Source organism: Dreissena polymorpha, chromosome 2 (genome assembly GCF_020536995.1).
Source record: "Dreissena polymorpha isolate Duluth1 chromosome 2, UMN_Dpol_1.0, whole genome shotgun sequence".
Classification (NCBI taxonomy): domain Eukaryota; kingdom Metazoa; phylum Mollusca; class Bivalvia; order Myida; family Dreissenidae; genus Dreissena; species Dreissena polymorpha.
Window position 1 is genome coordinate 14,919,158 of NC_068356.1, and position 14,148 is coordinate 14,933,305.

General features: G+C 34.6%; 1 protein-coding gene across 1 annotated transcript in view; it reads right to left on the minus strand.

Moving 5' to 3' along the window:
- Window positions 1-14,148, minus strand: part of LOC127866708 (uncharacterized) — a 37,928-nt gene that overhangs the window by 9,183 nt on the left and 14,597 nt on the right. The window contains exons 14-28 of the mRNA XM_052407449.1: window positions 13,170-13,347; window positions 8,592-8,779; window positions 6,943-7,093; window positions 5,455-5,636; window positions 5,181-5,331; window positions 4,856-5,028; window positions 4,616-4,772; window positions 4,352-4,521; window positions 3,653-3,863; window positions 3,304-3,467; window positions 2,946-3,155; window positions 2,383-2,538; window positions 2,075-2,089; window positions 563-807; window positions 166-400 (exon numbers count right to left, since the gene is read on the minus strand). Of these exons, the coding sequence (XP_052263409.1) occupies window positions 166-400; window positions 563-807; window positions 2,075-2,089; window positions 2,383-2,538; window positions 2,946-3,155; window positions 3,304-3,467; window positions 3,653-3,863; window positions 4,352-4,521; window positions 4,616-4,772; window positions 4,856-5,028; window positions 5,181-5,331; window positions 5,455-5,636; window positions 6,943-7,093; window positions 8,592-8,779; window positions 13,170-13,347 (2,586 nt within the window). The remainder of the gene's footprint in view (window positions 1-165; window positions 401-562; window positions 808-2,074; window positions 2,090-2,382; window positions 2,539-2,945; window positions 3,156-3,303; window positions 3,468-3,652; window positions 3,864-4,351; window positions 4,522-4,615; window positions 4,773-4,855; window positions 5,029-5,180; window positions 5,332-5,454; window positions 5,637-6,942; window positions 7,094-8,591; window positions 8,780-13,169; window positions 13,348-14,148) is intronic.

Below are 14,148 nucleotides of genomic sequence, written 5' to 3' on the forward strand. Positions count from 1 at the left end.
CCGATTCACAACTGTTTCCTTGTGTCGTGCACGAGGTTTGTTCTGTCGGATGTGTGTATTGATGCTAATCTCAAACAAAGATCAAGTGGCATTAACGTGATTGTTTTGGAAGTATCAATTATCCGAATAACGAGGCATTTATATCTTGCATAAAATACCCTTTACCTGGACAGTTCGTGCCGTAATCTGGAGTAAAGTAATCAAGCGTGGCTTTGCATCCATGTTCGTTCCTACAGAAAATCGGAACGGTGAACTGTAATTCAATCGACTTCATTTCACCTCTTCGAACGGAGACGTACGGTGTTAGGAGCTTGATACCCACAAAAAATGTTTCCGAAAACATCGATAACTGCCCTGGTTGCCCACCCTCTTCGTTGAACGCACGAACAGCGCATGAAACCTTCAAATAGTTTATGCAAATGGCAAGCGAATTAAATGAAGACAACTTTTGTATTCAATTCACAAATAATGCCAATAACTATAGTTTAAAAAAATAAGCATGGTATAAAAGGGATGTGTTATCTTAACATGAATGTTATTGACACGTTTGCAAATAACGTACGTTCGTTCCCATGCCAACATGCATATCAGCAAAGTCTTTCTCGGGAAGAAAGCAAGGATGCATGTTTGTGTTTTGACAGTACTGTTTTGTTAAAATATGCTCTGAATTTCCGGAAACATGCCATTGAACTTGATAAGTTAGATTGTGTTCTGCATCTGGGTCGAATTTGCATCTGAACCAAACCGAGTCACTATTATTCTCAAGCACCGTGATAACGCTCCTGGCAACAAACGCTGGTGGGGGTACTGAAGTCAATTAATATATAAGCAGATGAACAATTGAACATACTTAAATGTCTATGAAATAATTTGAGTTGTTAACATAATTATATTACAACTTACAGATTGTCTTCCATGAAATAAATGATAATAGTGTATATTCAAAGTATTAACAAATTAAAATATTACCAACAAGAAGTTCACAATGATCATATGACGCTCAGCTGAGAAACTATAGCTCACGTTCAGCTAAGAAACTGTAGCTCACGGGTATTATTTTCGAGAGGGTTGGCTATGAACAAGCTTAGCAGAGGAATACTATACGAAGGAAACTATCAATAGTTACATCTCTGGGCCTTGTAATTATATACTTATATATTTTCTAAGATTTTGTTGTAAATAAACTACAAATCATGGTCTTGGCAAGTTTTAATGCCAGTGCCATGATTAAAACACTATGTCTTGTTGTATAGAAGATGTTAAAATGTATATATCATAAATGTGAACCCCTAGTGCATGGTAAGTCTTCACAACTTGGGCATTTGAATAAACCTTTTGGAAGACCTCTATATAATATATATAAAACAAATCCATTTAAAACCGATAAATTCCGGGGCGGGTCCAGTTTTGTCCTCAATGGTATTATTTAAACACAAGATGTTATATACCGTAATATGAAAACCCTGAGCTTCGTTGTTCCACATTTTCCATAAAGAAAGTCAACGAGAAACATGTGAACCCGGGGTTGGTCTGTTACTACTCTTTAAACTTAGTAGATGACCTCTTGATCGGACTGTTATATATTCGCAATATACGTCTATATAAAACTGGAAATCCCCGTCGCAGTTTATGCACAGGGACTAATCTGAAACCACTTTTATAGAGTAGCATAATAGGATGTTTCACACCAATTTTTAAACCTCTTCCCCATTTGGAAAGGGGAAGAGGCCTTTGTACATTGTATTCTGGCGCCTCGACGAAATTATTCGAATAATTGTTAACGAGGACCACCAAAGAAACATTCCTGTTAGGTATCGTCAAGTTCTAATGAGCTGTTCAGGAAAGGTGCAGTTTGAAATTTTTGCAACGAACACAGACAGGTCACGCACGCACCCACGTACAGACGAAGGAAATCAAAATTTTCCAAACACTCAATCATAGATCGTTGTGCTCAAGTGACATATAAGGAGAATTACATATTTACGCCATGTTCTCGCGTGTTTTAACTACAATTGTACCAATAACCCACTAAATACATCGTATCAGTTATAAAACCATAAACAAAGCGACTTACTTTCTGAGCCTATACCTGAAAATGTGTATGAAAAGCGTTAATGAAAACATATTTAACCATAAATTTGTATCAATCACAAAGTCAATCCAATTGTTAATAATCATTGTCGCTCAAAAAGCAGTGAAATTCCGACAAGCCCAGTCCTATTATTATGGTATATTTTTAAAATCTGTGTCAGTTAAAACAAGGTCAAATGAAGAACATTTTAATTTAATATTTTGGTAAGTTTACTGATAAAAATTAAGTGAATCGTTAATCTATCATGTTATGGAAATGAAGCAATATCAATGTGCATTCATGTGTATTACCAAAGCAATAACCGCTGTCCTTCGTTTTTGTTGGCCCTAATCTGTACACAAAGTAACTCCCGCAATTCTTGGCTTGGATATCGTAAGTGATACTTGAATTGCCAGATTGTTCAGCTTTCAGTGATTTAACCCCAGCACCAAGCACAGGAATCGGATCTAGTGGATGAAATAACGGGTGAATTTCAAACAAAATATAGAACAAATATATGCCTGTGCTTTAATTAAGAAGGGGGAGATTAGGCATGTCTTTCAGCCGTTTTGACATTCTCCACCCATTCTCTGGATTGAACTATTTCCAGGCGGTGACCCTAGAAATAGTAATTATTTTACGTTTAATGTCGTTCTGTTTTTGTTTTTTTATAGATAATTTGCTTTATATAAAAGACTTGCGATTAAAAATGCAACTCCAAATGTCTCCAGAATTTCATTATGCAACCAATAATAATGTCTCAATCAAAGGTAACATTCGGTAGAAGTTTGTGGATACGCGTTTGCATATAAATGTTAAACCCAGAGTGTTGACCCCATTAACCGAACTGTGCTAAAAAGGATTCATAAATTACCCGTGCTGTACACCGGAAACACAGTAGCACATCTGTTAAAAGGCGGTTCTTTGTCAGGCAACGTATTGTTTCCAACAAAGTACCAGTTTAACGACAATTTGTTATCGTTTATGGGTTTTGAAGTTGTTTTGTAATTTACTAATCGCAGTTCTAAATTTGGAAGCCTCTTGTAGTTTTCTTTGTCACATGGATCAATGTTTTCCTGGTAGTCTGAAAATTATTATCATAAAAAATATTATGTTCGGTCCTATTTAAACGGATATTGAGGATAAACCTTCAATAAAATTTATATATGATTGTAATTAAATGAAAGCAAGAAGCAATTTTCCGTTACAAATATTTTGCAATAAATGCTCACTGCAGTAAATTGCGACGTTTTCGTCATGTACGCAGTCATGAGTACCCCACTCTCGTGCTTTGCACTCGGACACATCTTCTTCAACTCCGAGACATTGCAAGTCGTCCAATATAATTGTTTCATTTCCAAACAAAGCATAAGCTTCGTATGGTCGATATACCTTCCTGTTTCATATATATATTTAATACAAATAGTCAATAATTTTCTATAACAATAATTGTGGGTGTCAAATTTTGACAATACTTACAAAATACTCTAGAATAAACAGCAACTTTTAATTTATCGTGTAATGTATCCGATCGTAATTTAGAAATTAGATACTTTGAAAAAGTATCAGATAGAAACTGACCCAACAGAGTATCCCATCATAGAACAAAGTACCAATGCATCGTCATCACCAAACTCATCATCACATATTGTCCCCCAGTGGTCATCGCGATACTTTTGCAGCTCTTGATCGTATCGTCTGTACTGCACTTCAACTCTTCCTATAATCGGGTTTTGCTCTATGTCTGCTGCTTCTTGTAGCCCTTCCATCAAACGAACCGGTGTTTGAGCACCTGCAAACCAATACATATTCCAATGAATTCCAAACAACGCTATTATGAATAGTATATATCACGAACAACAATCATCGTAGTAAACTTCTATTAAACATACCGACTAGTGTTTCTAGATTTTGATCTTCTCAATCTCGCACATAACTTTTGATAATAATAATGCACCCTTTCAAAAGAAACAATTAGTTGCTGAATTTATTTGACTGACATGAACGACAAAGTACAAAGTATTACATATATTTGATTTAGATTTGATTCTTATGGGAAAGCCTGTTTTAACAGTTTAAAGTCATTGGATGCCATTGTGGTATATATCACACTTATCGTGATAACATGACCAACGACACCAGGATTTTAACAAAAACGCAATAAAAATAACAACAACAAAATGCCAACATTGGCGAGACTAAAATGATAAATTTAAGTGCTTCAAGCACAGACGTATCTAACTACATAGTTTCTCCTCATATAAATTTCATGAAACTTACGACAATTGAGAGCAACGTTTTCTCCGCTAGGACACGCCGTTGATGACTTCACCCACTGACCCGAACCGCATTCATAAAGATCCTCTTCATTGCCATTGCAACCAAATTCTCCAATAGGCGTATATTCAAACGGCATATTGACGAAATCCTGGTTATGAATCGTCACGTTCCTACAATATGTATTGCGGTTATATCGAACAATATTAGTTGTGGTATTCAGCCTTAATAAAAATATATTGAATGCGATGAAACAGTTATACTCACCCATTATAATTATTTCTTTTCCCGGCCAGAGTACACAGTGTAAGTGCATCTTGTATCGTAAAATTGTCTTTGCATATTCGTCGCCATCCACCATGGATATAAACTTCGGCGATTCCGGAATAAAATGTTAGACCATCTCGTACTCGTACGGGTGTGTCTGTGAGACAAAACGCGAATGAATCATTATTATATTAATTATCTCCTGATAGTAAAGGAAATATACATTTACGTTATACATACTGCATTGGACGGCTACGTCGTTGATGTTAGTGCAAAGGGTATTTGTATTGTTCCATCGACGACCCACGTTACATTCGGAAATGTCTGGTTCATCGCCAGTACATAAGAGATCCGAAATAAATATTCTGCCATTCCCGTTTCCGTAAAATCCGTTTAAACGTATTTCAATACTCCTAAAAATGACAAATTAATCATGTAGTTTTTAACAGTAATTTTTACAAAATTTGTATTGGAAAAATGAAAAAATGCTCTTTATTAAAAACGGATATTTAAATTTAATAAAACGACGACGTTTTAAAGATAATACAAATAGGAAAATATTTACTCGGTATTGAATCCTTTCATTCTACAAATGACTTTCGCATCATTTATATCGAAACCTCTGTCACAGATCGTTCCCCAAATACCTTCATACTCAATTTCAACTCTTCCAGAATAGTTAGTTCCGCCTACTAGGCGCATTGGAGTAACAGGTCCTAAAAGTATTTAAAAAAACTTCAAATAGCGGTGCTGTTGCGCAATAGGATTCAGAGTGATATAATTACATGGTTTGGAAGCTAAACAATGAATTTCGCCAACCCACACAACAAAGTTCTTACTACAGTTTACTCCGACATCAAAATTATGTGAATTGCAGGGTGGCTGTGTAGAAGTTTCCTTCCACGGATACGACGCACATTCGTCGATATCTGCCTCAGTACCGTTGCAGTGTAGGTCCTCTACAATCAGGTTACCTGACCCTTGTCCAAACTTGTAAACATTTGTATGAACCGTAAAGTTTCTGCAATAAACATGTATAGAACTGAATATATATATGTGTGTGTGTGTAACTAAAGGAAAAAGACGGAAAAATCAAACTGTAAGAGTTAGCTTTTTAATTTTCTAAATGCCAGTTGTAAATGTTAATAGTCCACAAAGTATGATTGTATTTGCAGAATATTGAAATATTCTAATTACAAACTTTTACATCACACTGTGGTCATTTCAAGTACACGATGCACAACATAAATATAGTGTTCAGAAATCGGATTTGACATTTTTGCCTAATGCATCTTACCATTATTTTTTATTATTTTCATCAATATAACCACTACACATTAAAGTATTTGGAATTTATTCAAACAAATAGTTCGATTGTTCAATTGATTTGAACGAATATAAGCTAACGTTCACTAAATATATTTAAGATCGGCACATATGAATCATGACAATATTTGTGTAATTGTACATTATCAATGAGTCTATACATTGCAATGACAATACGCGACAAAAAATGTGGCGCTCGTATGTGAAAGAGCTATGTCTGTACTGACGTATAACATCGCACGTGAATGCAGGGCTCTGTCGGACATTGACGCATAGTTGTTTGCATGGCATAATTTGAAATCGACAAAATAAAGGCATCCCGTACGACTTAAAACTTGTCACTATCGTTGACGTAGAACTTTGCCATCAAATCGAATCCCGTGTGGTGGAGGTGGATGATTTTCAAAATTCAGCATATACATTTTAAGTACCAATATGTTCACTTATTTCGAGCAAGGATTTCTGATTTTTTTTAAACAAATTACACCGTGAACTTCATAACGAAAGTTACTCGTTAAAATACGTTTGCATATGTCATGCATTATACTAAATAGTATTATTTGACAGATTTAAGCGTTGTGACTAAACTCTCAAAGTACTCCCACAGAAAAAAATTAACAACAAAATAAAATATATAAAAAGTGTTGCACATCTCGGAATTTAAATGAGTCTTTTATGGATTTAAACTTAAAACAAAATGCCATCGGCAATTACGTATATAATAATATTGCTGTATATTTCATGTAAGATAAATACGTGATGTCCGCATTCGTAACACCATGAACAGAATGTCTCAGAAACAGGAAAAATTATTCCAAAATTAATTTATATGAAGATAACTCATTCACAAAATGGTAATTATACTTTTTTCGAAGTATTTTTTGCGCATGTCAGTACACTCTTTTCTTTTTAATCTTGCAAAAGATAATACATTTAATAATCTCGACTTACTGTGATAAGGACAATAATGAAAGTATATTTTTAATAAAATTAAAGCAGACCCTGCACTATCGATGCCAGCAAGTCTGCATACGACTCGAGCATCCTCTTGGTCAAAGTGTTTGTTGCACACAGTTCCCCAAACACCGAAGTACTGGAACTCCACTCGTCCCTGGTAATTGTTCACGTCGCTCATAAGTCTTACACGGTTATCTGAAATTAAATGAAATACCATAGTGATTTGTTTGTTTTTTAATTGTTCTGTGAGGTCATGTCAATAAACACAATTTGCATTAAGATCGGGAGACGACTTGTTTACGGTTAACATTTCAGCCTTCTCTGTATTTTTATTTTATTATACCCCCACACAAGAAGTTAAGGGGGGTATATAGGAGTGATCTTGTCTGTCGGTCGGTCTGTCGGTCTGTCTGTAGGTCGGTCGGTCTCTATTTCAAGTTGTTTTCATCCGATCTTCACCAAACTTGGCCAGATGTTGTGTCTAGATGATGTCTAGGTCAAGTTTGAATATAGGTCATGCTGGGTCAAAAACTAGGTCACGGGGTCACTTAGTGCTTTTTAAACATTGAGCATGGTGTTCGCTCTCTTATTCAAGTAGTTTTAATCAGAGTTTCACCAAACTTGGTCAGAAGTTGTATTTTGACGATGTGTAGGTGAAGTTCGAACATGGGCCATGTCGGGTCATATACTATGTCACGTGGTCACTTAGTGCGTTTTAAACATTCAGCATGGTGTCTGCTGTGTTTTGTGATGACAACATGCAAAATAAGCTGTGTCAATGCGGCATGTGAGGGTATTCGTCACGACTGCGACAAAGCTATAGTTTAAGTTGAATGGAAATACAGAGCTGGAATCCAAACGAGAAATATTAAATATGTACTGTAGATTTGTTATATTCATGCCTAGTCCTTTTGCGGATTAAACAACATTAGCATGTGTCGCCCTTCGTTAAAATCAGAAAATAAATGAATAAGTTTTTGTAATTAACAGACCAAACAAACGACATTATGCTTTCGGTCATTACTTTTCGCACATCTTACATTTCAAGATTAAAAAAGGTCATTTCTTTATTCGGCAGTCTTATGAATTTTCTTTTAATGTTTTAAGCAGAGGCATCGGAGCAGGGCGGCAGGGGCTTTGCCCCATTATTTTCGGCGAAAATGAAATTTCGGCATTTGTTTCATTTCAATACCCGTATATTTGAAAATATCTTTACCACGAAGCAATATAATCACGCTTTCGCGGTTATGACGCGTGTATTGTTGATTGTCATCACCCGTCCGCGGTTAAGTACTGTTTGGCAGTTAAAAGTTTTTATATTTTAAGTTCGACTTATACGCAATAACCAAAAAATAATCGTGTAATTGGTTTTAAAATAAATATTAAAATAAGAATACCCTAAATCCAGCGTAACTTTGTAACTAAACAAACATATATTGTAGCATTGGTTAGGCTTTATTCGGTAAATACATTCAATTTGTTTTTAGCTTGGGCGCGTCGTCAACTCGTTTTATTGTAGTGGTTCAATGACACTCCGTAGAGATTACAGATAAAGTTGTTCATATAATTTCGATTCATACTACGCATACACGTTATAAACTTTATAAACATACACGTATGCAATAACACAATACCATTATAACAGCATGTATTTGTTTTACATAAAAAGAACTTCAATCGTATGTAAACTTACTGCTGCATATCACTCCTGCACGATCAGCATCGTAATAACCTTGACGCCAACACCATTGAGGAGTCCATGGATAGGAATACCAAGGATGGTGTTCAAACTGGCACTGAGAAATGTCTGTTTCGTCTCCTTGGCATGTCATGCCATAGGTAAGACCAGGTTCATTTAATCCAGAACGAATATCAGGTGTCCTTGAATGATGTTGATAATAATAATAATAATAATAATAATAATAATAATAATAATAATAATAATAATAATTATAATAATAATAATAATAATAATAGTAAAACTACTACTACTACTACTACTACAACAACTACTACTACTACTACTACTACTACTACTACTACTAATAATAATAATAATAATAATGATAATAATAATAATTATTATTATTATTATAATTATTATTATTATATTTATAATTATTTTTATTATTATTATTTTATTTTTATTATTATTATTATAATGTATATTAGTATACTGCTAGTACTACTACTACTACTAATAATAATAATGATAATATTTTATAAATAATACAAGAAAAGTACAATCGTTCATCGTTTTTTATGTTTCTGTTTTAAAGTTATTCCTTTTTTGCAAATTTAATATACCCGATTTTATATCCAAGTTTATTACAAACGACGGCAGCTTCTCTGAAACTGAATTTGTAGGCGCACATCAAATACCACGAACCGTCGAAATAGACTTCAATAATTCCCTGAGTGGGATCGCTCCCTCGTAATCTTGTGGGCGTGTTTGGTCCTGAAATATGGCTAGGTTATTCAAAACAATGTAGGACTAAATACTCTATCCACAAGAACGTAAACGGAACAAATGGTATAATATTATAATATATCGGCTATTCACGTCAGAAAAAATACGTGTCAATATTATCGCATGCATGTAAGATGTTCGAAATGAATGAAGACACAATTTATTGTTTAATAGTTTTGGGTTGAAATGTAAAGGCCTTCAATAGTCTCAGGTTAAAATCACAAACATCTTTACTTAGTCATTCTAGACAGGCAATGTTCGCCATTACAAGAGTTCGTTAGCTAGGGTCGTGTATTTCCTCGAATGTTTGGAACTAAGAACATGCTTAATTATGTTTTATGTTGTTGTTTTTTCAAACAATATTTGATGTTTTTATGTTTACGGTCCACTACTTTATACATCATCATTTTACTGTAATCATCGTTAAGTTCCGTTGTTTAGATATTTCCATATAGTGGATTGATAACCATGGACTATACTTGTCAACTTCATGTGTAAATAACCATTCATAAAGACTATAATTATAATTTATTTCGAAAACACCTGCCTTCTTAAAACTTTTTCCTCTCCACCTTGTTTTGTTGAATATTCCCTTATGTATTTGGCTTATCTAATAAAAGTATAATATTGTACGCGTATATCCTTGCAATCGGTGTTTTACACCGATTTGTACGGGTTCACCACATATATACTTCGATGATCTGGAGATTGTTCTATATGGTATATGGTTCTGAAATCTCGTCACTAAAACGGAACTAATTAATTATTTATTTCATCTTGCGTCAAACAGGTTCACCTGTGCTTTCAAATATAATATGCAGTATTTAACTGTTATTAAATTGTGTCTCGTCTTTTAATTTGTTTTCGAAGTGCAACGGTATGGTACAATCTTGCGTTTACTCTCATGCGTGTTGTGATTAACTGCGCATCGCCATGCATTTAAACCGGTTCAAAACCCAAATGACTAAGGCTGAACACCACACTTTTTGCCACCAATGCGAATTGGCCCCGGTCAAATTTCTAAATAAAGAGAACATTGCTTAAGTAAGCACCATTTTGAGTGTCTAAATAATAATGAATGTCAGGTTTTAGTTGTGGTTATTTTTCTTATATGTTTGTGAGTTACCAAAACATTGTTATTGTAACTATAGCTGCATACAGGAAGTAGAATAAATGCAATTCGAAAATAGGTGTAATGCTGGCTCCGGTCAGTATTTCTGTTGGAAATTTGAAAGAGCGTTTTGACATTGAACTATTACAAAAAATCTAACCCTTTGACCTCCAATTTTCTCCATTGCTGGTTAGTACTTGGTAAGTTAAAATGAGCTATGTAAATATATGGTTTTCAGGCACCTTGCGTCTGCAGGAAAGTGGCAGTTTGTTGTTGAAACTGGCTTAAAAAGGCTCGGAAACACGCATAATTCTGATGTTTTCATTGAAATAATCAATACTAAAACATTTTGCCCCAACTCATTTGGTTTAAATGTTCCTGATTTTTTAGAAGGCACACCCTCAACCATTCTGGAAATGTGCTTGGTTTATTTTCAGATTTGCGTGGTGACCAGTTTTCAGACAGTGGTTCACTGCTGCTTGTGAACGAGATTGGCCGAGACTAAAAAACTGTATATTGCCACCTATTAAAGCATTGACCTAGACAAGGCGGGAACTCCAGTTTTAATCATTACGTGATACGTGTTGGATATATTAGCCGCACTGTACATAGCGGCAATTTGAAAACATTAGTCTGGTTTAAAGAGGGTAGGACTTATTTGCTTCCCGCCCATTTTTCTGGAGTTAAAGTTATCATATATAATATCATATAAAATTATATCAGTTGTGTATGTAAAGTGGACAGGATACTATATATCCACAATTAACAAACTACTCTTAACTTAAAATTATGATATTTAAGTATTTAATGATTTAGTTATTAATCGTTAAGGTATACAAAGATGTAAAAAGTTTTGAATTATATCAAGACACGGAAAATATTCGTTTTTAAATACTTATTTTCTTTTAATAGCATATAAAAACGTAAACAATAATGCCCGTACTAGTAAAGTTGTATTACCGTACACGGCTATCAAATAATTGTTACGTTATATTAGGCATCACCTGTTATTCTATTTGTTAAAAGAACGGATATTTCTCGGATATTGAAAGTGTTTATCAGTTTACCGTACACTTACTGCAGTTAATCGCCACCGCCGTGTTACTGGAGTTGCACGAATGCGACGTCTCCGACCAAGGCTTGGACTGACATTCTTGAAGATCGTTTTCTTCGCCAGAACAGTTCAGTTGTTCAATAACAAAGTTGAAGGAGTGACTTCCAAATTTGTTGTTTGGGTAAATAGTTGCATTTCTAAAACGTAAATGTCGCTGTCTTTACTTAAAATTTAAAGTTTTTTGTTTAACCGTACTAAATTAATCATTTACGAGCACATTGTGTTGTAAATTTATATCAGATTGTTTAAACATCTATATTTAACATTGACATTATCTCACCCGTATGTCGGGGCACCAACTATGTTACATATGACGTCAGCTTCTTTCGCAGAAAATCCAGTTCCACAAATGGTCCCATGTTTAGTTGTGTAAGGATCATGAAAAGTAAGTAGAGCCCAACCAAAGTATTGATGAATACCTGGTTGAAGTGATGTGTGGGTCCCTGAATAGGAAGGCAAACATACACACAGGCAACCGCGCACATAGGCACATTGTAGCACGACAGCGACAGCACGGATATGCAGACACCCAAGGGAACACATAGATACACACATACTCGCACACATGCATGCATACACACCCACAAACAAACGAATGAACAATATAATGTTCAAAAACACTTACGAACGAACTTACAAATACAAAATATAAATGCATACATGCAGACAGAAGGAAAAAAAAGACAGACAGACAGACAGACAGACAGACAGACAGACAGACAGACAGACAGACAGACAGACAGAAGACAGACAGACAGACAGACAGACAGACAGACAGACAGACAGACAGACAGACAGACAGACAGACAGACAGACAGACAGACAGACGGACAGACAGACAGACACAATACAGGCGTACAGTCCTATAGATAAACAGACAGATGTTCATATTTACTTACGGCACTCAATTTCAAGGGGAGCCGAATAACTGCACGAATCAGTCATCCAGTTATTTGAACTGCACTCAGTTATGGTTTCTTCATATCCTGTGCACAAAAGCCGCGATATCGTATAGTTGTTAAATGTCTTGTTGTTATATGTGAACGTGGGTTGAACCTGGCCATATCTAAATCAATCAAACACATCAGCAGTAATTCAAGATTGGTAATTGGTAATTGGAAAATTTCGACTCAGGAACTACTCAAAAGTACCTGGTACACTCAAGGTTGATATTAAATAACCGGGGTACGGAAAATATGTAGAAAATGTCTCCTGGAATATTACCGGGTGCCTTAAATCGTTTTAACGCTCCCGCGGTATATTGTAGAATATTTAAGAGTACCCGGGGTGCTGTTGCGTAATACCTGATTAAATGACGACCAATTAAGCGTAATGCAGCCGTAAGCAGCGTTATTGCTGCATTCTCTTAGTGAGTATAGTGCGCATTGAGAGGAATTCAGTCTCACTAATACAAAATTATATTTTGAATTATACAATATGATAGCGTGAATTATAACCACAGGTTCAAAATAAAATTGTTTTTTTTTATTGTTGAACAGTTAGTTATTTTGCAAATGCCTCAGACATATTGAAATATCATGTTTTTAACTATACTTTATAATTATTGTATGTTTATTTTCCCATCTCAGTCAGACCACACACTAACGCATATTTTAATCCTGCAGATCGGCATATAATGTTCGCCTCATTGCTGCTTGGTGTATCTCGACAAACGGGCCCCCAGACACCATTGTAGAAAATTTCAACTCGACCTTTAGTTGACGAAGGACCATCCGCAAGTCGAACCATCGTTTCTTAAAGCAAATAATGTACGGCGTTAGGCGTAAGAAAAGTATAATTGTCAGCTGTAAATCGAATTTAATGACAAAATATTGTATCAGTGTAATGCATAGAGGATATACGATCGTTTCCACTTGACGGCACTATTCTACTTTGTTTTAAGTTTAAACAAACTTATTATCACGTACGGCATTCACTTTATTTTATTCTTTAAAAATAAATCCATAACGTAATGTTGATTGCTGATAAAGTAATTAAGTTGCTCCGAATAAAGAAAAGATATACACTAAAATTGAGACAAAATAAGCAATTGTTAACTTGTGGGTGTGGTTATGAATTATTGTGAAGACAGAAAAATACATTTTTCATTTTAATATTGAAAATGTCTATGTAAACATACCATTGAGTATATCGCAATTAAATATGATGTATTTAATTGTATTGTGTTTATGTTTTATCAATAATTGTTACAAAAAGACTTTAATATGATAAATGAATTTTGAGTATTTTCCTATATCTAAGCTCTTTAAAAAAATAATACTAGGGGTTACTTGTCTATACCGGATTAAAATTGTAAACATTTATATATCATATTCAGAATTAAAAATATGTTTACCAATTGGGTGCGCGAAAAATGTGTATAAGACGAAAACATGTTCAAATTTATAGGTTTTTCAATGCGCAATATATATAACGAGCTATTTTGCATTTCCATTTTGTTTTTAACTTGTACGATAACATCAAATGAAATATTCTCTCGATTATTCAGTGAAACAGAAAATGCATGATTCAGTATGTTTATCTTTTAAACCATA